Here is a 25,803-nt window from a genome sequence, read left to right on the forward strand (position 1 = left end):
TCCTCTTTCCCAGGCAGTCACGATCTTCCGCAAGGTCCGTCTCGGGTGCTTGTCTTGGGTGTCTCCGTTCCGTGGTCATCTGGCCTGGCCTCATCCTCCTTACCTCGAACGTGGCTCTCCTCTTCAGCCCCGGAGGCCGGTTCCACTGACGCACTCGTCTCTTTCCTCTGCACTTGTCGGACTGCCAGAGCCTGCACATCTCACATACTTACACTGGGGAGCCTACATTTTCATGCTTCAACAGGTAAGGTGGATCAACATTCCTTCTTGATCGGTCCGTCAGGTAGGGAATTGAAACAAAATTGATCTTTCAGAGTACTTTTGGAAAGTGAATGTTTCCTCCAGCTAGTCCAGCCCTTAGATCCATCATTGCTGTATCTCTTTTTAAGTACACGCTCATTTTATGGGGTATAGTTAGCGACATCTTGGCAGTAGTTCTGAAGGATTCCTGGCTTTTTTTGGCCTCAGTGATGCATGTTTGTCAGGACCCAGCCAAGTATGTGCTCCAGCGAACCTAAGGACTGCAGATGGCATTGCAGAGCTAATGGCATCAGTGGCATGCTCTGAACGCATGCATGGATTAAGCCATGTGGGTTTTCTGGATACTTGCAGGTGTCACTAATGACCGTGTCCTTCAATGGTTTTAGGTGCCTAGGAGAAAAAGATGATTCAGTTTTGAAATGATTGAAGGACTGTATCGCCTCAGCACTATTGGCACTAACTAAACAATTTCCAAGCCAATTCAGAAAATCACGTGGCTATTCCAGTGGGACAGTTTACAGATTATGCCAGACCTACCCACCTGTCCTGCAACAGCTGGTCCATTCCTTTTGGGACTGCAGCACTGGTACAGTCCATCTGAATCCGCATGAGCAGTGCATATCTAATTCTTTCTTCCCTGCTGCATTGGCCATTGTTTACCCAAGCAGGTTAATTCCTGGCCAATAGGAGCAGAATACAGAATTTCCTTTCCGGCTAGAGATTTATTCTTGGGATAGGTAGGTCCTACAGATTGTTCAGAGTTATGCCTTGCCATTTCTTTTCTCCGACCCCCACAATCATTCTATACGGGAGTGACTCTCGGAGAGTCACTTCGTTATCCTAATTCAGGAGGTCTACCTTCTGTTCAAGTGTGACATCAAGAAAGTAGGGAACTCCGATGGTAAGACTCCTTCTATTCACGCTATTTCATTCCAAAGCAGTACGGAAGTCTCGGACCTATTTTGGATCTTTTGTCATTGAAAGCCTTTCTGAGGAAGAACGGGATCTGAATGCGCACTCCAGCTCGCATCCTGCCCGCTCTTGATGCAGATAATAGGATGGCATCCTTTAACTTTGAGTGTCTATTTCTGTATACCTGTCTTGCAGTTGCATAGTTGGCCTTCTCAGCAGGGTCACCCCCAAACTTGTTTGCCTTCTCCTTTCCTGTTTTGCTGAATTCTTTTTTGTTGGTCTTAAGACTCTGTGCACAATACCACTGCTAACGTGCTCTCTCACTAAAACATTGTCACATTGGCTTACACCCGATTGATATTTAATTTACTTGTAAGACCCCAATATAGTGGTACACCACATACCCAGGGCTTGTAAATTAAATACAACTCCAGAAGCTTCTTCCACTTCAAAGTCTGCACCTGTTTGAAAATTTGCCTTGCAGGTCCCACTTTTCATTTTACTCTGGACCTTTGGGAGGTCTCCAAGAACTTCCCTGCTGCTTGTGGCCTGCTGTGTACTGCAGAGGACTACCCTGCTTCCTGAAGCCTGGCCTAAGCCCTCCAAAGACTGCTCTGCTTTCTTGCTTGAACCAAAGACTTCCAGAAGGACTCGGGCCAGTTGTTTGGCCTCCTGATCAGATCCAGGGACAGAAAAGGCTCCAACAATCTTGAACCCGTAATTGCACACAGCCTTGGTGAGTCTTGACCTTTCAAGTGGGGCCCCTCCTGTAGTTCAGGTCCTCAAGAGCTTTTGACGTGATGCACAGCTGCTTTGGTGCTAAAAACAGCCTGCTTCATTGTGATTACCTCAGAATGGTGCTTGATTGAACTACAGGTGCTCTTAGTGCTACCGCCTTTCACCTCTCTTTCCAGACAAACTTATATTCAGGACCAGGGAGCCCTTTCTGCAGAAGGTTGTGAAGTTTTTCATCACTATGCAGTCCGTTATCCTGCCAATCGTTTTCCAAACATCAATCCTCAAGAGAGCAGAGGCTCCATCGACTTAACCCTAAGAGGGATCTGAATTTGACCACTGTGTGTATGGGAAGCCGTTAGTGAATTTTTCTGGGACATAGAAAGGCAACGATTGTACAGTACAGTCTATCAAGTTATCTCACACAATACCTATGCTGCAACTTTAGTTTCAAAACTGTATTTTGCTTCTAACAAGAGACCTATAGAATACCCAGAATATCAATTTGTTGGTAGAGAAAGCTAGGCCATTGATGGTAAGCATGGACAAACACTTGCCTGGTTGACGGAAGAGGCCTTTTTATTTTTAAAGTATCATAGTGTTTAAAGGACTCCTTTGAATAAGGTGATGCGATGATCTTGCTTGGTCTTTATTTTTTTTATTTAAAAATAATCTTTATGAATTTTCAGTATACAACAGACAAAGGCAAAATTAAACTGAATTAAGGGAACAGAACAAATGAGTCATTGTTACAGTACTGTTATACATAGGTTAATCCTAAGTAATTTGTTAAGTCGTTTGTGGATCTGGAAGCGAGTATATGTTTGGTTGATTGGAAGCAAAGAAGTTGACCAGAACATAATTCATATTTGTAGGCCTGGTAACAAATTCTGGAGGCTTTTTCATATAAATAATGCAAGGTAGCAGAAAACTACATAGACCACACTGTGATGGGAAAGAATTTAAAGTGTGCATGAAGTTTCACCTTTGACTCTTACTAGCTGCCACCAATCCTTCCTCCCTTTCTCCAGGGAATAATGTTTGCTACGGAGGCGTTACCAGGCTTAGGGTTCCTTTGCTGTAAATAGAAAGGCTTAATGGAGCTATTTATAAAGAAGTGAAGCAGTTCGTATAGGTGGTAGTTACCAATACAGATCTCGGAGCTTGGGTGTATTGCAGTTAGACTTAGCCTCTGTTTGTTTTATAAAGATTTGTTTGTACTTTGCTTTTTACAGATTGAGAACCCTGGATGTTTTTGGGGAATTATCAGAAGAGGTTTCGGAGCAATTACAGAAAATGCGGAGGCGTATGAAAGATTGTACATGGAGCTGAATCGGCTTTACAGTATAACGTACAGAGACACTGGAGAAATAAAGCCAAGTGCCTTAGTGAAAGGACAGGTCAGTTTGTAAAGTTTTTTTTTATTTTTTTTTTAACATGAACGAATGATTAAGACTGCAGATTTAATTTTTTTTATTTAGATGCATAGGTTATTTAAAATTGTTAATACGGATTTATGAATTGCTTTGGAGAACTGAATTTTCACTTTTTGAAATCCTTTTCAATATGATACAACACCTGTGTCAGGTCAAGAGACATTTATTTGTATGTATGTATTTTATGTACAGCTTCATGCTGTATGGCTCTTACCTGTCAAGATGGGTTTTATGGAGAAAGATCACCTGAATACTCTGGAGAGCCGGCTTCCCTGCCTTGATTACCCCCTAGTAGGATAGTGTTTTTGCCCTTCCTCTCAGCACGTCTGTGGCCATACTGGTTCCATTTCGTATTGACTATACATTAATGGTACCTAAGATGGAGGATTATTAAAAATATTTTGAGTTTTAACAACTTACACAACAGTTATTAAAAAGTCTGCCAATTCATTCTGAATCTGTTTACCGTTGAACATTAATGCTGTTGATCACCACAGAGGCAAATGCAAACAATATACATCTAAATACTATAAGCCAAGGATATCAACATGGTTTTAACTTAAAGGTTCTTCAGACCTGGACAATGAGTAAACTGTGAACAGGCTCCATGTATCTTTGGGACTTGAGGGTTTTGGCAGTTCTTATGCATAAAGTTCGTTGCTCTTGACAATATGCCATGTCCTTTAGCCAGTGGACAATTTTGGGTACAGACCACTTCCCCCAATGTATCGCTACCTTTCTTTTCGCTAAATGGACTGCCACCACTACCAGTTTACAATTCGCTGCCTGTAGGGGATTAACCATCCCAAGCAGACACGGCCGAGGGATGCACTGCACAGGTTCAATTACCATGTATGTTATAGCAGTGACCACCTGCTCCCAGAGCTGTCTGACCTGTGTACACTACCAAACCAGGTGCCGAAAATCTGCCTCCTTGGCACCACAGCGTGCACAGTTAGCATCCACAAGCATTCCATACTTGATCTTATACGAGTAAAATACATTTGTTATAAGTATTTAAAGTTAATTATTCTCAGACTGCAATTGGATGTGATCCTGCCTGTTGATGCACAACAAAAGCCCCAATCTACCGGGCTCCTAGGTGTATCAAGAACAGCGTTATACTTCACTAAATATGCGTGCTCTGCAATCGGACTATCCCGCTGGGAGGCACTGTATAAGTTAGTGACAAGTTTCGTTCATGTGGTGCTAGTGAGTAGTGTCTGTAGCGCCCTAAGAGTCTGGGTACATCTCTATCATGGTGGTCCGCAGCCGGTATTATGTAAATGACAGGAATGGGAAACTAGGCTGTCTGTGGCAAATCTGCCATATCCTCAAACGGCCTTCTGGGATAAGAATCGCCCATTGTCCTCAACCCTTGTTCCCAAGTATGGTGAGTGCCCCTTTTTCATGGGTGACTGATATCGAGGTGATATCGCAGTAGAAGTACTGGGGTATACAGTGGAAGCTTGACCGCCCTGGCGCCGAGAGCCCACCAGGACTCTGTGGGGCAGCAGATGGTATTAATTTCCTCATGGGGTCTCTCCGGCTCTGTGTGACGGTGGAAGGGAAAGTGCATCAAGTTACTATCATTAAATGTAGCATATATGGAGGAGGGTAAAACCAATAGCGCTCAAATTTCGCATGAGCGCACAGATCGTAAAGGTATAAATCCGGAGCTCCAAATCCACCCTGATCCTAGGATGGTGTGAGCGTGTCCTAATTCTACGTTGCTTGCATGTCAATGCTAGGTTTATTATGTGCGATTGAAGTGTTATAAAAAATGTTGTCTCTGTGATAGGTATATTAATGAAGAGATATATAGAGAAACCTCGGTAGTAGAATCATTTTCATTATTACCACTCTGTCGGGCAGTGACCGAGGCTATCCCGACTAACTAGCTACTTGTTCCTCAAGTTTGGAGATCTCTGACATATTTATACTGGACCACTAAGTCTGGATCTCTATAAACCCAGACTGCTAGGTATTTGACTGGGTCTGTACTCCACTCCAGTGGGAAGACCTGCCGATACGGCAGGGTGGATGGGGTCAAGAGGAATATACTGGTCTTGACAAATCAATACTTATTCCAGAGTAGCGCTCATAGCAGATATATTCCCGGAGGACTGGCGCTAAGCGAGTGCACGGGTCTCGGACATAGAGCCCCATGTCGTCGGCCTACAACAATATAGCGAGTGACTATTATTAAAATTGTAGCGCAGCTGCAGCGTGCCTCTTCCGAATCACATATGCCAAAGGTTCTAGGGCTTAGGCAAATAATATCTGGGACAATGGACAGCCCTGTCGCGGTTCAGATGGGTTTCCGTTGATCCACACCCGTGCCAGTGGGCTAGTATAAAACAGGAGCATCCACTGAAAGAATGCCTGGGCATCCCCATACGATTGAGCACTGCAAACATGTATGTTCCTTCTATGGAATCATAGGCTTTGACGTTATCTAGTAAGACTGCCGCTGCCTGCAGGGTTGGGTCTAATTGGAGAAGTAGCCCGAAGAGTGCGCAGGTTATGCATTGTTTATCAAGTGGGGATGAAGCCAGATTGGTCCGGTAACCTCATATTAGTGAGTAGGGGCTGGAACCGAGTAGCCAGGATTTTGGCATCTGTATTTAATAATGATAGTGATCTGTAAGACTCAGTTTTTTCGAGTGGTTTGTCTGGTTTAAGCAGAGTAATGATACGGGCTCCTCTGAAGGATGGGGTGGTAATGTCTCTTTAGTATATGTCTCCTCATACACGACACACAGGTGCGGGGTCCAGTATCTCAGCAAACTCTTTTTAGAATTCAATACAAAACCTCTCCGAGCACACACACAGTAGTAAATGGACGATAAGTCTCCAAAAAATCTAGTCCACTTTAAAAAAAAAAAAAAACCTTTTTATTGTATAAACAAAACAAGAGCAGGCTAGGCAAAGAATAATTAAGTGCGGTGCAATGCAATCTTTTTTTTTTTTTTTTAATTCTTTATTAACATTTTGCTCAAAAGACCACTTACAATCATGGTTATGACAATAAGCCCCCAGTTGCAATTCAGTCCAATCACCTGCGATTTCCAGCAGGGCAGGAGGTCGTCCACAGCATTATTTGCAGTAGGTGCAAGGCCCATCTCATGTGTACATAAAGCAGGTTAAATCCCCCCAGTAGTAAAGATTGAGCTTATTCGTCTCATGTCACCAACTTCACAAATGATCAGTGCCCAGATCCAAACCCCGCCTATAGTTTTGCCACGGAGCCCATATTTTCTCCAAATTTTTGCTACATCCTCTCCCTTTATACAGAGTCTCTTCTGCCCTCTGTCACCAGTCCATGTTACACTTCCATTCCCTCAATGTGGGCGGCAGGGGGGACCCCCCCATCTACGTGCAATGTTCCGTTTGACGAGGCCCGCCGCCAGTGCAAGCCAGATTTCAGTATGCTCTGACCAATCTGTATCCCCCTTGACCATCAGGAGGGTGCAATGCAATCTTCATCAGTTTTGACAATCCCAATGCAGTAGTACAACATTTTCCATAGTAATTCAACGGAACCATGATACAATTGCATGTCATATACATTACCTCATGTGCAGGCATTACTCAGCATCATGGTCAACTGAGAACAGGGAAGCATCATTAAAAGGAGTGCATATCATCCCTCTGCGTACATTCCATGGCCCCCAAATTCTTGTCCATTTTTGCAGGCATCCCCTGCCTTCATAAATCACACTTTCTGCCTGCATACACCAATCCTTGCCTGATTCCCATTCCCCGAACCTCAACTTCATCACTCCTTTCCAAGTTCTAGCTATGTTGTGTTTTGCAACCATATAGCCCAGGGAAACCCACAATCGCTCAGGTCTGGACAGGTCGGTAGCCTCCCAGATGTTGAGAAGGCAGAAGCGGGGTGATACTTCGATAGGTTTATGACAGGTGGAGGACATCACGGATGTGACCCTTCCACAGTACCACTGAATGATTGGGCAGTCCCACCACTGGTGGAGGTACGTGCCGGTGTGACCACAGCCACGGGGACAGGTGGGGGATCCCAGCACACCCATTTTGACAAGCACCAAGCTAGTGTAGTAAGCCCTGTGTAATATTTTAAGTTGGAGAAGTTTGAAACGTTAGGGAATCACCACCTCACTGGGTGAGGCCAGTGCCTCCTGCCAGTCTTCGTCGTTGATGTCCCTGACATCATCCACCCATTTGGTGCAAGTTTTCTCCAGTGTATCTGGTGTGTTATTCAGTATCTTGCGATATGTCTGTGAAATGGCCTTTTCGTGGAGATAATAGTCGAGTAATCTATCCTCTAACTGTGAAGAGACCAGCAAGTCGGTACCTTTGGGTATTGCTTTCTGTAGTGCACTCCGTGCTTGTAAGTAACAGTTTCCCCGCTATGTAGTTGATGATCCCGCTGAAGGTCACTGAAAGGGACCACCTTGCCTCCAGCCCACATGTCGCCCACCTTCGAAAGACCTACCAAGTCCCATTTATCAAAACCCGGTTGCTTAGACAATACTCCCAGCTGGTAGGCGTCGAGCAGTGGGGTGACTTGCGTGATTTTGGCTTTCTACCCCAGGGCAGTCATTGCCGTATGCCATATGGCAATTGTAGTGGAAGTTGGGGTGTGTGTTGGTGTGTGTTTTTTCCCACCATAGAGGGCCCTGGGGTAGTTACCAGGGAGCATGTTGTGCCTATCCATCCTGTATGCAGGATCTGTACCGGGACAATGCATCCAGTGGTTAAGAACCACCAACTGTGAGGCTTAATAATAACTTTTAATCGCAGGCAGGGTAATACCACAGTCGTACCACCGTTTTGTGAGTTTAGCCAAAGCTAATCGTGGGTTACCCTTATTCCACAGCAAGGCATGAACTTCTGAATCAATGGCATTAAAATATTGTGGTGAGACCGGATAGGGTGTGTTCTGTAGGGCATAAAGAAATCCGGGAAGCGCCATCATCTTATATAGCAGCTCTTCAAAGCAAAGTGAGAGAGTTTTCCAATGGTGCATGCCCGCATGAAAACGTCACAGCGGAGGAGAGAGGTTACGGTCATGGAATATTGTAGGATTAACTGTAATGTATATACCCAAGTACACAAAACCATTATGGCCTCGCAGCCTGCAGGTAGAACCGGGCACTCCCCACTCAAGACACAAACCAGGAATTTATCCCAATTAATGAAATAGAACAAATATATGCAAGACACGGTGGATGAAGAAACTGGCCTGGCTAAATACAGCAAAATATCGTTAGCAGAGAGGGAGATTTCATCCATCCAGTCTGCCGTCCAATTGACGCCCCCGTTCAGGTGATCTCCCCTGATCCAAATCAAAGTAAAGGGGAAAGGAGGCATCCCTGCCTCGTTCCCTTCTGCAAAGCAAACATTGCTTTGTTTGTAGCTGCGTGGGCAAGTCCTTAAACACCCGCTTGTGCTCCAATACAGACCTCCATGATGGTAACCTTAAATGCTTCCCAGAGAGTGCCCCTGCAACTGAGCCCACGTTTCTCTCAAAATATGAAAGCATTGTGCTCTGTCCCGCCTGACGCACTGGGTCAAGTAAGGCTGTGGGCTGGAATCGTGTCGGATCATGTGTCGGTATCTTAACCACCAACTTTACTGGTGCATGTTTTTTTTTTTTTTTTTTTTTTTTTTTTTTTTAAAACCTTTATTCGGATATTTCAGATACACAGCTATTCAGCCGACAACCCGGAGGTTCGGCAGCTCGTCAATCAACATGTGTAGCCTTCTATAGCTGTCAAGCAGGAGAGGAAAGAAGGTTTCAATTTTTAAAGTAAAACATAACAAGCAAGGCAATACACATCATGTGTTCGCGTCAGTTCCCACCGATGAGGCGGCCCCATATCCAACATCAGATCAGCCCTCAAGTGTGGAGGGGAGAGAGAGGCAGAGGCACTAACTTTCTATCAGATTTCATCAGCAAAACTCAAGTCGGAAGTGGGGCTAGGGGGAAAGGTGCTCCTCTGGTGGGTCAGTGGCAGGAGGCAGGCAGATGTACCCCCTATACTGGTTCCAACCCCCCCACACCTTATGCCATTTCTTGGGCACTGGTGCATGTTTTGATAGCATTCTTGGCATATGTCACACCTAGACTGCTCAAGTGCTAACCTCTCTGGTCACCTAAAAATAATCTAATCTGGACCATGTGCCATGGACTGAGGAAGTGAAGATCCGCAGTCTCCATAGATCTACCTGGCCGCTGTCACCCATTCCCTCCCGGAGATCCCTGGCAGAATGGTTACCTTGCCACGCCCCAGTGGCTGACCGGTCAAGCCAATGTTTGGCCCAATTAAGTGTTTCGAACCCCCCGAACCCAAAAGAATAGCTGAGCATTGTAACATGTGCAAGCGGAGCCATCGTTTTTGGGATCATCTGTGTTTGGCCCATAGGTAGCTACCAGGGTGATCAATGTACAACAAAGGCTGCCCTGCACCAACACATCGACCCTGGTCATCTGTTTGAGTGGGTGAGTGTGAACGGCACTCCTTTTTTTACCTGTAGTAGAACCCTCGAGTATGAGGAATAGGAGGACGACACCTGGCTACCCGCCCAAGGGAGCCTCAGTGCCATGCCTCAGTGTGGTTGGTGAGATGCGACTCCTGGAGTAGTGCAATTTGTACATGATGCCTGTCCTAATATGCCAGCACCTGCTGCGTTTTCCAGGGCTTGTTCAGCCCATACCCACTCAATGTCAGTGGTGTCTTTTACCCTTTACCAGGAGACCATACAATCCAGACAGTTTATCGAGCTCCCTGCACCCTCTGGATTCACACTACATTCTTTATGGAGACGTTAATTAGTCACATGGTTGTGGTGCATAAACAACAAACACACCCCCCACATTAGCATCTTAAACATACCAAATACATCTTCAAACTTGAGTAACAGCAGCTTACATGCACTGTTTTTGATGATGCATATCAGTCAATACTACACAACAGTAGAAAAACATACAAGGTTCACCCTCTTAGTGTGCAGCTCGAGGCCCCAACAGTCTCTAGGTTGGTGAAGGTGACAAGAAAACCATACATTATTGGCTATATAATATCTTGTCGAAGTGGAGACTGAGGGTCCTGCGTGGCCACTGGGGCAACTCCTCCTGGCAGCACACTATGCCAAGTCCTTTGTCTTAGTTAATGTTGGAAAGTACAATCTGCTTTCATAGTTACCCCCACTTTTTGCTGGTATTATTCGGTTTTCTGACTAGTTTGTCTGGGTTCCTGCTAATCAAGACCCCAATCACTGTGCTTCCTCCCTAAATTTGACAGCGGTAAGTACTTTGGTACCTTCCCCATTGGCTACTGGTGTATCCAGGTAAGTCCCTGGTATATGGTACTAAGGTACCCAGGTCATATGTACACCAGGGATCTCCCATGGACTGCAGCATGTATTATGCCACCCACAGGAGACCACTCAAACTGTGATTACAGGCCTGCCATTGCAGCCTGTGTGAGTTGGTGCTTGCACCTCTCAGAACAGATATTAGTTTCCTTATATCTGAGGTCACTGCACTTAAAATCTATAAGTCACCCTTATGGCTGGCTCTTCGGTCCTGAGGGCAGGGTGCTTGGTTACAAGTGTGAGAGTGCCCCTGCATGAGCAGGGCCCCTCTACACACCCTGGAGTAGTGTCTCTAGGCTTTTTAAGTGTGGTCATCCTTATAATACATATAGTGGACATCAGGTCAAATATGAGATGTCTAACTATATATATTGGCTGTACAGAACCCGGTCATGTTTGATATCAAACATGTTGGAATCCTACCCCAACACAGATTCCAGTGTTGGATGTAGGATACCATGTACTGGAGGGCTTCCCTAGAGCATCCCCTGTATTACCAGTACCAGCCTTTTAGGGTCTAACAGCAAGCTAGTGCTTCTGCCGACCCCAGACACGATTCTGCCCACCTGCTGAGCTTGAGATGGGGAAGGTACAATAATGGGTTTACTGTCACAGGGAGGTATGATCACATCCAAGACAGGACTTAGTGAATTGGACTGGGGTGGGTGCGCTTTCCAGTGCCACCAGACTGCTTTGAAGGTTCTATTTGGTGCCCTTCTTGCATACTCCAGTATGAACCACTACAGGGAGCCATTGGTTCCCACTCTGGCACGAAACTGGAGAAAGGACATGAGTATCTTTCCCTTTATCCAACTCCTTTTCTAGGAGTGATCCTTGAATCGTCTCAACCCTGTTCCTAGTGTACTTAAGGGCGTACCTGTGGGTGGCTCTTCAGATTCATCGTGGGACAAGATTCATATCTGAAACCACTTCAACCGTCTGGGAACCTTGGACTTCGTTGGACTTCACCTGGAACAGAGACTGCATCGAGGAGGTCGTCTGCTGCTCCTGGTCTCGTCATTCTGCCAGTCTCCTGTGTTGTTTGTGCCTGTGCTTCATCCAGGTGCTTTCCCAGGCCTTTGGGGATCAAAGATGCCCGAAGGAGTCTCTCCTCTGCAGGCACCGCAACAAGGCGGACGTGTCTGCTGCTCCTGAGGTCCAACGGACTCCGAAAGGTTCAGCAACACAGGTGATCGTTCTGCAAGTCCCTTAAGGCCTGCACTGTGTTCTCAGCAAGTTTGAGGCCAGTATCCCTCATCGGAACCGCTGGAACAGAACCCCTCTGCACTGCGTCGACTTGCCGTTGCCAAGGATTGTTGGCACAACTCCAGAGATCTCTGGTCTACAAGAAGCTCCACCCTCTAGCATCTCTTCCTGCCAAGATAGTCGTCCTCACTGCATCCTCAGCACCGTGGGCCTCCGTCTTTGTTGAGTTGCTCATGGTCTTCTTTCGACTCTTGTGCCTTCGGCCTGTGGGTCCTCTTGAGGGTCGTCTTTGGCTTCAGTGGGCTCCCCTGCTTGTTCAGTGCCTGCTATAACTCCTGCACATGGCAAGTACCTCGGACTTTTATGATCCCAATGCTGCAGCTTTTTCTACATCTGTTGCTGCTTCCAAGGCTCGTTTGTGCCCCTGCCGGACACAGACCCCCTGGTCCTTGACTTCCGATGTGGGATGGCTCCTGGTCTTCGACAGCATTCAGCTGCTTCCGACCAGGTCTCCGTCATCACTCCTGTATCTTCAGTCAGTCAGTCATATACTTTTATTCGATAAAATTAATATCCCAAAAAGAGACAATTACAGAAAATTACATCAGTAGACAAGTTAAAAGGGAAACAGATATAGCACCATAAATTCTGTTAATTAACATTATATAAGGCAAAAGACAGGGACCTAAGACACATTCCCCTCAAATTCATACTGGGGTATACAATAAAAATTCCATACAGTTAATATCATTAATAAATATTATACTTAAAATCAGATTAAAAGTCATAACCTCCTAATAAAATCAAAATAAAAACCACAGCGTCATACCAGATCAGAGTACAGCGTGCCCTGAGCCAACTTTTTTTTTCTTCGTGTTAATACGAACAGCAGCAACTAAGAAATTAGCGACATGGAAAATTGTCCGGACATTACTCAGTAATTGTAAGTGTACAAGTGCTGGTCTAACCTGAGCAAACCCTATTTCCTTAAGCAACGGTACTAAATACCTTTTCCTAATGTCTGAGTAAAACCTGCAAAACATGACTGTGAGAAGTTGGCCTGATGTATGATGTCACTAGTTCTAGTGTACACCTTATATCAGTCCAAACAACCCTTATGATGATTGGTTGTAAAGTCAACCTTATAGACCAGCTATCCTAGTGGTAGCATGGACAAGAGCAGTCTTAGGCTAAACTCTGAATGGCATGTGAAGCCAGCTGTGATACCATATATAATCCCTTGAATACCAAATGAAAGGACACCACAACAGATATATATATATAAAATAAAGTGCATTTATTCTAGTCAAACCCTCAGCACTCTTTATGAGATTCGAGGTAAGTACAACAGTCTTATTTAAGCATACATTAAGTCACACAGGTAAGTAATACAGTTAGGCCCTAGGGGCCACGCAAACCATATACTAAAGAAGTGGTATAAGGACCACTGTCACGGAAATAGAATAGGCCTAGGCCTAGGGAATCGCTGGGGCTACACTACACTACCAACAGTTAGGAAGTGGGAGGCCCACGGGATTCAGGTGCAGAGTGGAAACACTTGCGCGTAATGCGTAAAAGTCGATAGAATCACTAGCAGTTAGAAATAAGCAGTTTTAGGACACTTCTGGTATAGCTAGAAAGTCGAGACTCGGAAACTAGACCCTAGGATAGTCAATACCCTAGTGAGCACCGAAGTACCCAAGTTACCTAGCCCACGGGCTGCGGGTGCATAGGTGTGAACTTGCGTCGGGTTTCGTCGTGGACTTCTATGGATGCCTGAAGGAAAGTTGCTGACAGGCAGTCAGTGAAGAGTGTCCGGTGGATCCCAAGGCTGGGATCAAGAAGAGAGGATACCTGCAAGCAGAAGGGACAGAGTCTGGGTCACTAGCCAGTGACCACGTGGAACCAGGAAGGAACCAGGCGATGTCGTGAAGATTGCAGGTGAAGAGGTGAAGCTTGTCGCAGCAGCCACGGGTACCAGGAGACGTCGAGGACGACCAGGACCAGGAGGCGAGCTGTCCCACGAAGGCTCTAGCTGTCGGCGGCGTCGAAGTCGAACTAGGACTCACCAAGCCTTGGCAAGCGGAACCCACTAAGAATGGAGGACTTGCTTCTGGTGCAGACCAGGAAGGTCTGGGGTGCTTCTCTTTGGCAGAGGAGCGGGAGCCAGTCTGGAGGAGCCAAACCAGCAGTGAAGATTCAAAGGTGTGTCGTCGTAAAGGCCGCTAGCCAACGGGCAAGCAACCGGACAGACACGGCAAGGAGGAAAATGCAGAAGGGCCCCGTGGAGTGTGGGGGGCTGATCTTCGGTGCAGATGGTGCTTGGGGTTGGGGCTTCTCACTTCCCGGTGCACAACTTCAAGGGTACCTCAGAAGCTGCGCTGGAAGATACTCGCCACTTTTCCCAGGTAGCCGGTCCCACGTCTCTCGTCGCCTCCACGGATCTCAGCTCGGCTGTGGATGTGGATCAGGGTCGGAGAAGTCGAAGTCAAGGCTCTGGTCTGGCTCTGCAGTCGGTCCCTCGTAGAACTTCAGCAAAGGGTAAGTCTCTTGATGGTGCCTGTTTGCCCAGGGTAGCCACTCCTTGGCCACAAGGGAGATTCTTCAGTCTTCTTCTTTCGTCGAATGTCGAAGGTCCAGAGTTTCTGTTCAAGTTGCAGGTTCAGGATAATCTAATCTCCTGGGGCCCAGCTACCACACTTATACTAATCTGGGGGGCTGGGTTGCCTGCTAGGTCACGCCTTATGGGTGGGACCTGGAAGGGGGGTGGTTACACCCCCTTCCCTTCGTCCAGTTTCGCGCCAAGACTGGAGCTGGAGTGCCCCAGCACCGGTTTGAACTGGACTATGCATGGGACACCTTGTGTGCCCCAGGCATGTCTCATTCCTTCCAGCCCTCCCTGCCCCAATACACTAAAGTCTGTCTGGGGAGGTGCTAGCACCTCCCCAAGCAGGAAACCTATTGTCCAAGCCTCCCTTGCCGGGATCACTCCCAGCAGCAGGAGGTCAGACTCGTGTCTGTGGCAGCAGCATCCATTTCGTGATGCTGAGGCTTTGGTTAAACAGCAAAGTAGGATTTTAACATGTCTCTCCCTCTAGAAGGGAGGAATAATATCCTCATCACCAGAAATGGTATGGGGGTATTATTCCACAGTGTTAGACACCTTACACGACATGTTTCGATAAAGCCAAACCATAGTTACCATAACCGTTTAAGATTATAAGGCACTTTAAGAGTATATGGTAGGCTATATCATAGAACAGCTATAAGGACATGGTTCCGAAAGCTGCAGACAGGCTCAGCTCATGCTAGAGCACCATCTCGCATGTTACCAAGCACTCTGCCTCCAGGATTGTTAAGGCCTGCCATAGGAGTGGCTGAAAGGTACACGTGTCTATATATATATATATATATATATATATATATATATATATATAAGGGTAGATATAGGTATACTATATCTAAGCAAGGGGTGATTACACGACCTTGCCCCAGCTGAGTGATCAGCCAGTTGTGTCATAATGGAAGGCCAGACCAGGGGTGGCATAATACATGCTGCAGCCCCTGGGAGGCCTAGGGTACACCTATGCCCTGGGTACCTAGAGTACACTGTACAGGGTCCAATAAGGTGATCCTTACCAATTGTGTATGTACCTAGGGTACATGGAGTCCATTTTAAAGAGAGAGCAGACAGCCTGAGACTCTGAATGGCAGGATCTCAGGCCAACTAAGTCGAAAAACCAGCTAGACACTAGGCAAAAAGTTGGGGGTAACCATAGTCAGATATCCACCTTCCTACACGCACTATAACCCGGTCACCCCCTAGCGAGCGTCACGGGCCCCACGTTGAGTTACTTGTTGAAGGATAGTGCCTCTCATGGGAGCGCGATTCCGTTATTCCCGGTTTAGTGGTACCGAGTCAGATGTAAACTGGATGGTACTGTGGCTGATTGGCGTACACATGAATCCTAAATTTTAAATGGAGCCGTTGCATTAAAAACTACACCCAGCATCTAGATCGTACCGGTGGTGGTAACTCTGTACAGGCGATTAATATAGTTGCCTTAGTGCGGAAAAGTGAGCGCAGGTGTTGTTAACGTATAGACTTCAATTGGCTCAAAATGCAGTGTGTCCGAAAGTGATGGCAAGGACCAGTGTTTTACGGAAACAGACTAAATGGCGATGCGTTACGTGCGGTTAACAAAGCAAGTAAGAGGGGACACACCGTGAAAAACCTCGGAGTCTTGGACTGGAAAGACAATGTGTCATGTAAACGGTGGGATGGTATCCTCATGAAAGGATAGGCAGTAGGCTTACCTTGGTTCGAGTAGGCTCGACGCAACGCTCTCGAGGCAGGGTGGCATCTAAGAGATACAGCGATATGTAACGTCTCAAGCGTGCGTGAGGACGTGCTGACGCTACTCGTCACTATCTCTCCGAGGGGCAGAGTAAGCACATACTCAAATAATCCCCTGGATAACCATATCTGGACTATTACAAGTAATGTAACATCCAATTGCAAACACATGTATGGTCGTAGATATCGGCGATGATTACATCAAGACAGTTGTTAATATCTGCTGTGTTAATAAGGCATACAGTACACGGTCAAACAAATCTATATAAACTGGGCAAACATCACCAAAATATTGAGTTTTCTCGAACATAATGGCTAATTGTTTAGATTACATAGATTGGTCAAAGTCGCGAAATATTTAATCAGCGGGGCATGTCATCATAGATTGAGGTTGAATTTCAAAGCGATATGGAACAAGAACATAATGGCTGATTGTTTAGATTACATTAATTTGTCAATCGCGAAATACTTAACAGTCAGCGATGCATGTCATCATAGATTGCAGATGTATTTCAATGTAACATGGAACAAAAAACAATACAATGTGTTGAAAAATGACTCCCATTCCATGGTCAATAGTATATGACAAAATGAAATCTCTGTGGTTGAAGGGTCTAGAGGCCAAAATCACCGCATGGCCCGATGCTTAATATCACAGATGAGATATGTCAGAGATGCCACAGTGTTAATATCTCTTACTCTGTTGCGAGGCCCGCCAGTTGGGCATTCGTACTGTCCAGTTCATTGAGCCCATTGTTTACTGTATCTAAAAGGTACATCATTTTACATTCTCTGACATTGAGGATAGGTCCAATGTCCCCACCCCTTGGTCCTAAAGATACCTTTTCTAGGACTAACCATCTGATTGAGTCAGGTGCATGAGTGTGTGTCTTTAAGTGTTCCACTAATGGGGCGCCTAGGGTGCTGCAGCGAATCCTGCTACAGTGTTGTAATATCCGTGTCTTAACTTTTTGTCTGGTTTGGCCCACATACAGTAGATCGCAGGGACATAGAATGGCGTAGATTTCATCACAGGATTTACAGTTTGTGTGTGCCTTAAGTTGGATGGTATGTTGTTTGTAAATGAACGACTTGGTTTGAATCGTCATTTGGCAGGCCTTGCATCGTGTACACTTGAAATGTCCCACAATTTCTGGTAGGTTCCACATAACCTGGATTGTTGGTTTGGGTGGTGTGTCAAGGAGAGAGCGAACTACATGGTCGCGGACATTCTTTGCTTTTTCGAAAGCATGCATTGGAGGTTCCTGTATGTCTAGATCATCAGATATGAGTTTCCAGTGTCCTTGAATATTTTCTTGAACTCGTTACTTCGTGTACAGTATGATGTGACAGATCATTCTGTTGGTGTTTGATTTTTTCTCTATGGCCGTCAAGAGGGTTTCGCTATTTTGGTACCAGGCCCTTTTTCTTGCTCTTTTGACAAGTCGCCTTGGGTATCCTCTCTCCATTAGTCGGTTGATGAGTCATCTGACTCCCGAAAGAAGTCTTCCTTAAAGGGAAAGTTCCTCCGGATCCGGAGAAACTGGCCGAAAGGAAGATTGTCTCAGACTTCTGTTGTGATGGCTCGTGTAGCGTAGAAGAGGGTTCCTTTCAGCTGTCTTTCTATAGAGTGTGGTATATAGGTGATTATCCGATGTTTTGATTGTGACATCCAGGAAGTCTATGGTATGTCTGTCGCTGTGGGAGGTTAACTTTGTCAGGGGAGCAGGTGTTCAACCACTCAGAACTTTTTGAGTTCCGCTTCATCTCCCGACCAGATCATTACTATGTTGTTCTGCTCGATTTTCCCGGCCTTCTTGTGTTGAAAAGTGATTGAATGTGACTTCAGTCTCTTACCATTCAAGTCTAAGGGTTAGAGTAGTGAATGGAGCCTATTTACTAGGCACTTCGACATGATCCTGTGCTCTTCCCCATAGATCAGGGCTTGCACACAGAGCCTAGGGGATAGATTCGTTAGTATTAGGGATAACCTGTCCTGTAGTGAGGGTATTTCATGCTGAATTCAGGCCTGGTAGGCCTCAAACGGGAGAGACTCCATCTTTCTTTCTGCTCCGGCAGCTTGGGATGCTTCTAGGTCAAATGTAATGTTTTAGTTATGAGGTGTTATTCGCTTGGAGAGAACCGGTTCAGGCCGGCCCTTATCGAAGGATTGTATTTTTCTTCATGCCTAAGACACTACATCAGGCCGGCCGGCTGGGAAAGTGTCCTTGGTACGGGGAGGTACAAGAATTTGGTGGGCGGCAGGTTACGGGCCGGAATTTTCCATGAGGAAACGCACCTCTATATTAGTGAAAGTCTGAGGCAGTTACAGGTTCAGTCCGTAGGCGGCATCTAGCCGTTAGCAGTAAAGCTATTACTTATTCCAGGGAAGACAGACGCCATCTTGAAGGCGGAGAAGAACCGAGAGACAGATACTCTCCTAGCAGAATAGCCAGAGAGGAGAGAGTAGCCGATAAGGAAGAGGTCCCAGTGACTCGGAGAAGGGTGAAGAGAACAGCGCATAGTGGTGCAGACATGTAACCGTGACTGCGGAGGTGTGACTTCCAGGCGAGCCGAGGCACAGAAGAGAAGGGAACCTAGATGACCACTGAGTGCAGGCTACACACTACTAAGGTGATGTCGACCCTTTCTTATTAGAGTGTACAACTTAATCTTTCACTTTTCTTTGCAGGTTATGTGTTATATTGTAATGTTATGTGATTGCGTATGTAATGAGTAATAAAGTACCCAGTTTGTAGTGAACCAACATGTGCTGCGTGTTCTTGTATGAGAGGGTAGCCTATTCTTCTAGTCAGCTGCGGCTACATGAACAGATGTTAACCCTGATCAGTTAAGTGGTAACTGAATAAGGGAAAGAGGAGCCCCTCGAACCAGAGAACAGGCTATGCTCGAACTGGCAGTCCTTGTGTGATCGGATGAATAGTGAGACTGATTCCCTTTTTGTATGTTATGGTGATCATAGGATGAACTGTTGTATGAGACTGCCGTCTGGGTAGAGAGGTCTGGATTCGTATGGGATCGCGAGGCTGCCACTTGTGATACTGTCGTATGGGCAGAGAGGTCTGGATTCGTATGGGGTCGCGAGGCCGCCACTTGTGATACTGTCGTATGGGCAGAGAGGTCTGGATTCGTATGGGATCGCGAGGCCGCCGATTGTGCTGAGACTGCCGTCTGGGTAGAGAGGTCTGGATCCGTATGGGATCGCGAGGCCGCCGATTATAAGAGGTCGTGGTATGTATAGTAGGAATTCCCTGTCCTTAGGTGATAGATATATGTGGTTGCACTATTGTAAATAGGTTCTAGGGAGGGGGTAACGTTCTGGCTGGGTTAGTGAGGCTCTGATGAGCGGGTTCTATCTGATCCGCAAACCCAAGCAGAACATATGTCTATATATCTATGCCATTGTATGACATTGGCCTTGTATGGGTTGGTGTTTGAAAAAATATGTTCATCTTCAAAGTAATCATATACAGAATCGCCAAATCCGGTGCGAAGGCCGCCCCCATAGCCACTCCTTTGGTCTGGATGTAGAAGTTATCTTGAAAGACGAAACAATTTGTCATGGCCACTTCCAGGAGATCCATTATAAATTTGGTGGGTACATTTGATGGTTGCGGTCGTTTATCCAAAACCCGTCGCATCACATCAAGGGCTTGTTGTTGAGGTATACTCGTGTAGAGTAATACTATGTCGAGAGTGGCCAGCAGCTGCGTTCCTGGGTCAAAATCCATACCATCCACAAGGTTTATGACCTGCATGGTGTCTCGAAGGTTTGTTCTGGTATTTTCCGCCAGTGGTTTCATGAAGAAATCAACATATTTACACACAGGTTCCAAGAGTGAACCGCATCCTGATATAATGGGTCTACCGGGTGGTTTCTGTAAGTTCTTATGTACCTTAGGTAGTGTGTATATGGTGGGGAGACGGGGTTGGGCATTGTTGAGATAGTCAAATTCATGTGCCGACAAGAAACCAAGCTCTTTGCCATCAGTGGTTATCCGTTGAATAAGTTTCCTTACTTCCTTGGTCGGGGTCAACAGAGACAGATCTGTAACTGATCCCATCATGTATTTGTGAATATATTTCTTCCTTGTAGTCATCGACGTTCTGAACCGCAATAGCGCCGCCCTTGTCCGCTGGTTTGATAACTATGGAGTTGTTGTCCTTGAGTGTGTGTAGGACCTCTCGTTCTCTTCTGGGGATATTGTGTTTGACATAGGATTTGGTTCCACATGTCTTCAGGATATCTCGGATAACAACACTTTCAAATGTTAGGATCTTATGTGACATCATATGACTCGGTAGCATGAACGTAGATAGTGGTCTCATTCCAGTAATGGAGGTGGATGGTGATGGAATAGAGTGTCTGGAAAAAATACCGCAGTCGCACTTTCCGAAAGAAGCGATGAAGTTCTGCCGTAACATTGAAACGGTTGGGAAAAAAGGTGGGTACGAAAGATAGTCCCTTAGTCAGGATGCTGGTTTCATCATCTGATAGTGTCTCTTCATAGGTTGGTGATTGGGCTAATCTCTCTTGGTACCATCTGTACGTCCTCCGCCTGGTGTTGATCTCGCCGTGGTTCTCTGGTTGGAACCTGACCGGTTTGGCATTCTGTCTCTGTGGCCGTCCGGTTTCCCATGTCTGTTGATGTTGGCCACGTGGTGGTGGTCTGTTCCAGTTGTAACCACGTCCTCTGCGTGGTCTCCATTGGGCGTCTTCTAAAAAAGAAGAGGGATTCCCAGGTTGGTATTGGCCTTGGCGTGGTTGGTACCATGAGTCTTGTTGGTATCCACTGTTAGGTCCTGCTTGTTCAACGTCGCTTCCTGAGCTGTATGATGAATCGGAGAAGTTGGTAAAACGTCTGTTTCCTCTGTATCCTCCTCTCCCTCTGTTAATAAAACCGACCCTGGTTGTCCTGCTTGTAATAGTCCTCTTGAAGGTAGGGATATGTGGTTTTCTTATCATACAAGCGTACGTCTTTGACTAGTTTGTCAAGTTTCTTTGTTTGTGTGATTATTTCGAAGTCCTTAATGTTTTTCTCCAGTCTTTCAAGAGTTTCCTTCGCGTTGGTGACAGCGGAATCTCCGTTTATTTCCAATTTGAGATCATGGATCTCTTTGATCAGTTTTTCTAGTTGTTCAAGTGCCGTTTCCACACCTAGCACCATCCAATGGCGTGAATAGTAACTGTTTTCACACACACAAAGAAACTTGACAAACTAGTCCAAGACGATTCATGCCATAATGAATTAGTCGTATGTCTTGCTATTATTACACTTTTACCCACATGTGGTTGTGGCAGAAGGAGATACAGGGCTTTAAACAGCCAGGTATGACCTTGGAGAAGGTGAGATTGAAATGTTTGTGGTGCAGACCTGCCAACTCACACGGTGGCACCGTGAGGCACACTATTTCAGCTCCCTTCACAGGGTCACCAGGTAAGGAGCCGAAATCGCAAGGTGGCAGGGAAGACAAGCTGAAAACCACTGTAAACGGTGGATTTCCAGACCCTTGTCAGAGGCACTCTGCAGCTGATGTCCATTGGGAGGTGTGAAAACACCCCAGGAAAGGGGGGGTGGCAGCCTCAACAACCCTTAGTTTTTTTCAGGGAGGGGGGCTTGGTGAGTGGCAGTGTATTGGCGTGTAGCCCTGTCCCCTCCTCACACCATGAAACTAGTTTGTTAGTTGGCAAGTATGGAGGTGTAGCAGGTAAAATCTCAGTATGGGTTGTTTTTAGGTCTCGCCTACGCAGCGCGCATGCGCTGCATAGACAAAAAGACCTTTTGGAATGGCTTCGGCTTTTCAGCCAAAAACGTGCACGCGTACCATTGCCTTCAATGGCAACACGTGCACATGTGGCGATTGCCTTGCGGGAGCGAGCTCGACACCATATGTTTGTAATTAACTTACAAACACATGTAACTCATGCGTTCAGAGGGCACTAGTTATATGGGTCTACGTTCGTTATCTTTGATGTAAGTTTTTCGTGATGTCATGCCCCGTGTTTCAGTATGCTACTACAGGGCTTCCCAGCTGGGGAACGAAGGCGTCTTACCTGTCCATTCTCTGAGGCTAGCATGTCGTTCTGCTAATCAATCACATTATCAATTGATCAGGGCTGTTTGCAGGACTGCGCTAGTGCTTCAACACTAGTTCCGTGTAGTTATTTTCACAGTCCAATTTTTGTGTGCTCAGCAGGCTTTACAATGGTGGCTTCATGATCGTGGATAATGCTTACATTACCACATTTAGCGATGGTGCAAAAGTGATTAATGTGTATGGTGGAGCCATTGCTTGCTGCCACCAGGAATGCCTCTGGGTAACATTCCATTCCATGTTTTTGCTCGTCTTTTCAGCACAGCAGGGGGCATACCATATGCAAACTCTTCTTCACCCAGGACAAAGACTAATTTCTGTTAGAGCATATACAAGCTAAAAAACAATGCAATGGAATGTCACCCAAGAGGGGCCCTGGGCTTAAGTAAGGTTTGCTCAAGCGACGGGAGGAGCCAAGATGGCCGACGGGACGGACGCCTGAGCTCCCGGCTCCGTGGACCGTCTGGCTTCTTTTGTTAATCCTGATTAATTCTCCTGACCTGCGCCGCCCAACCGCCGCGGATTACCGGCACTGAAGTGACTGGCGTTCTCCTGACACCTTTGTCGGCGGGTTTGGTAGCTGACTCGGTGTCTATTACGACCTCCGGCGCTCCCACGGGTCCCTGCGTAGATGGCCGCCGCTGGACGCCGAGGGATGTGGACTGGGTGCTGAGCTGGAATACTGCGGGTGATCGCGGGGGAGGAAACGCTGGCCGTGCGACTGGAGTCAGACCCTTACGTCCGCGTCGGACTCCCCCGAGCGCCGGCAGTGGTGTGGACGACGTCTGAGCCCCCTAATACTAGCTCTCCTCCGCCACCCTGAAGACAAGCGAGCGGACTCCATTTTGTAGTGTCTTCCTGCGGCGAACGGCCGGTTCTCGCGGTGGCCGTGGGGCGCTCTCGCCCTGTGCAGTTCCCGAGTGGAGCACGACGCTTTTCCGGTGTCTACATCCTCGGACCATAGTTATTTTTTGTCCCGTAACTAATTGCCCGCAGTGGAGGTGACAATGGCGTCGGCTCTTCTCGCTGAGACGCTGGCTGACCCTGGACTCGCAGTGTCTGCGCGCCCATGTGCCCCGGAGCTGATAGCCGCATCGGAGGAGCAGCGGGATAGTGCGGACCGATGCTTGGTACAGAGGGACCCGACCTGTGGGGATGTATTGGCCGCCCTCGTGGCGTTGAAAGTGGCAATGCAGAGTACTTGCCGGGCGCTGACCCGGAGAATCGATGAGGCACTGTTTGCAACGGGACGTTCCCGGCTGGAGGATCCCCCGCCGCCCCTGTTTTCTCCTGGAGGTGAAACAAAGTTGCAGAGTGGGGGGACGGTGGCGCGGAGTCCTCCTGGCTACAATGTAACGCGTCAATCCATCGACACGGATACAGTTGCAGGGACACCCTTCACTTTGAATGTTGTGACTCTGCCTACGAACTACCTGCTGAAACCTAGCCTTTCACTGCCCTTGCCAGATGTTACCCTGAATGCACCTGTCGCTCGAGCCTCTGTGGCATGTTACTGCTGCGTTTGGGACCCTGCGGTACGATATGTCTTCATTGTCCCCTTTCCTCGAGAGCGGCCATCTTGTCTCTTTGTCCTGGCTGAAGGTGACTCGCAGCAATGGACGGGCCTGAATCATATCTGCCGGTCCGGACAGGGGTGATGGCATGCCGGTTGTCGCTTTGGTTGGATCGGCATACGGGGCCCTGGACTGATACACGTTTCGTAATTAGGGATGAGTAGTCTTTAATGACCCGTTTTTGTTCCATGTCGCTGTGATTTCGCCTCCTGTTTCCTTCTTCTGCCGGGGGGAGGACTTGTGAAGTACTGAAGTGCTGGGTGTTATTGATTTGGGACCGCCGGGTTTACGTGGGTCTTTGGATACTGTGCTGTACATGGCGCAGGATGTATGGGCGGCGCGGGAGTCCGGGAGCTCGGCAGTGTGGTGGGCTCCTCCCCGCTTTATGGTCTTTTTTTCCTTTCTTTCTTCCTTAATTCTATATTTCGGGTTCCTATGGGGCGACAGACACGTAGCTAGGGGGGGGGTAGGCCATAGCCTCGGCATGCGTGTAGGGTGGGGGGTCTTCTTTGATACGTTTTTTGTTACTATGGGCCTTCTTTTTCTTTCTTCCGTCCTTTTCCTACGTCTTTTTCTAGGGTCAGTGGGGGGGAATGGTGTTAGGAGGGTAGCGGCTGGGAGGCACACTTCGAAGCATATCTATATCCTGGTATTATAGTTTCGTGCCGCCATTTTAGATATGTTCACTGTTAGTAGACTCTCCTGTTGGAAGTTACCCATTTATCGTATGTCCGTCTGTTCTGTGCACTGATCCGTTCTAGCTCTGTATCTCCTTAAATTTAAAACTTTTTAAAATTAACCTTACTGTCTCCTGCCACTCAGTGCACGTGGATTTTGCAACATAGGTCGTATGCTTTTATGTGCTGCTGTGCCACCGAGTGGACGTATACTTTGCTATCAAGCATCAGAAGTGTCGAGGCCGGCCGGATGGTTGTAGGCCCGTATTTGTCTTGTACACAGTGCTAAATAAAGGTTTTCAAAAAAAAAAAAAAAAAAAAAGTTTGCTCAAGCATTGAACATCCCATCAATTGTTGCCCTCCACTCTTGACAATTCTGAACCCTCAGGCATGTCATTTACTGGGAACTCTTGCGTGCTGAGGAAATGTGAGAAGAACCAATATGAGTTCATATACTGAGGCGGTGCTGGTCACAAGCACCACTGGAAGAAGGAAGGCTGGCCTCCTTTTAGAGGCATACGTTTCCGATTGGATCCTACCAGGCCTGCCCGACAAACCTCAAAATTGCAAAACAGTTGAGAACCAAGACAGCTGCGGATCCATTAAAGACCCGTTAACTTCCTGTCTGTGTAGCAACTGATAGAATCGTTGGCCAACTACACACCTGAAACAAGCTTTGGCATATCCAATAAGTATAGCCTTTGGGACCTTATAAGTGTTCAGTTGTCCAGCACAATATCCTTGGTGCAAAACACTTAAAAGGACCCAAAGGCGAGACCTATTGGTTATGCCAATGCTTGTCTAATATACAGGCGTATGTGGGTGGGGTCCGACTTCTCAGTTCAATCCCTTAGAGCGGGCCGAGAACGCCACCCCTCTCCCCCAGCGCGATGCAGCTTATGTCTGTCTCCACTGCATTCTGTAAACCACAGCTTCTCTCACTCAATTGGGCCATGCCGTATTCCCCATCACCTTATTACTGCTGTCTAAGCAGTCTGCACTTTTTCATCATTACAAGGGCCCTCGTCTGCTCCTCCATACCTGTGCGTTTGGCAACTCGGCCCTCTGCTAGTCACTGGTTCAGCATGCTCCAAATATGATATACCGTTAGTTGTAGATTCCTTACTGTAGAATTTCCCCCATGTGTCATTCTGAATCTGGAGATT

At 46.9% G+C, this 25,803-nt stretch overlaps 1 protein-coding gene across 8 annotated transcripts in view; it reads left to right on the forward strand.

Annotated features, from left to right (window-relative positions):
* The window catches only part of TDRD12 (tudor domain containing 12), a 3,486,095-nt gene that overhangs the window by 153,163 nt on the left and 3,307,129 nt on the right, over positions 1 to 25,803 (forward strand). For all 8 annotated transcript variants that reach the window (XM_085639447.1, XM_085639446.1, XM_085639448.1 and 5 more), the window contains exon 3: positions 3,144 to 3,308. In XM_085639447.1, coding sequence (XP_085495573.1) covers positions 3,144 to 3,308 — 165 coding nt within the window. The remainder of the gene's footprint in view (positions 1 to 3,143; positions 3,309 to 25,803) is intronic.

Source organism: Triturus cristatus, chromosome 12 (assembly GCF_964204655.1).
Source record: "Triturus cristatus chromosome 12, aTriCri1.1, whole genome shotgun sequence".
Taxonomy (NCBI): domain Eukaryota; kingdom Metazoa; phylum Chordata; class Amphibia; order Caudata; family Salamandridae; genus Triturus; species Triturus cristatus.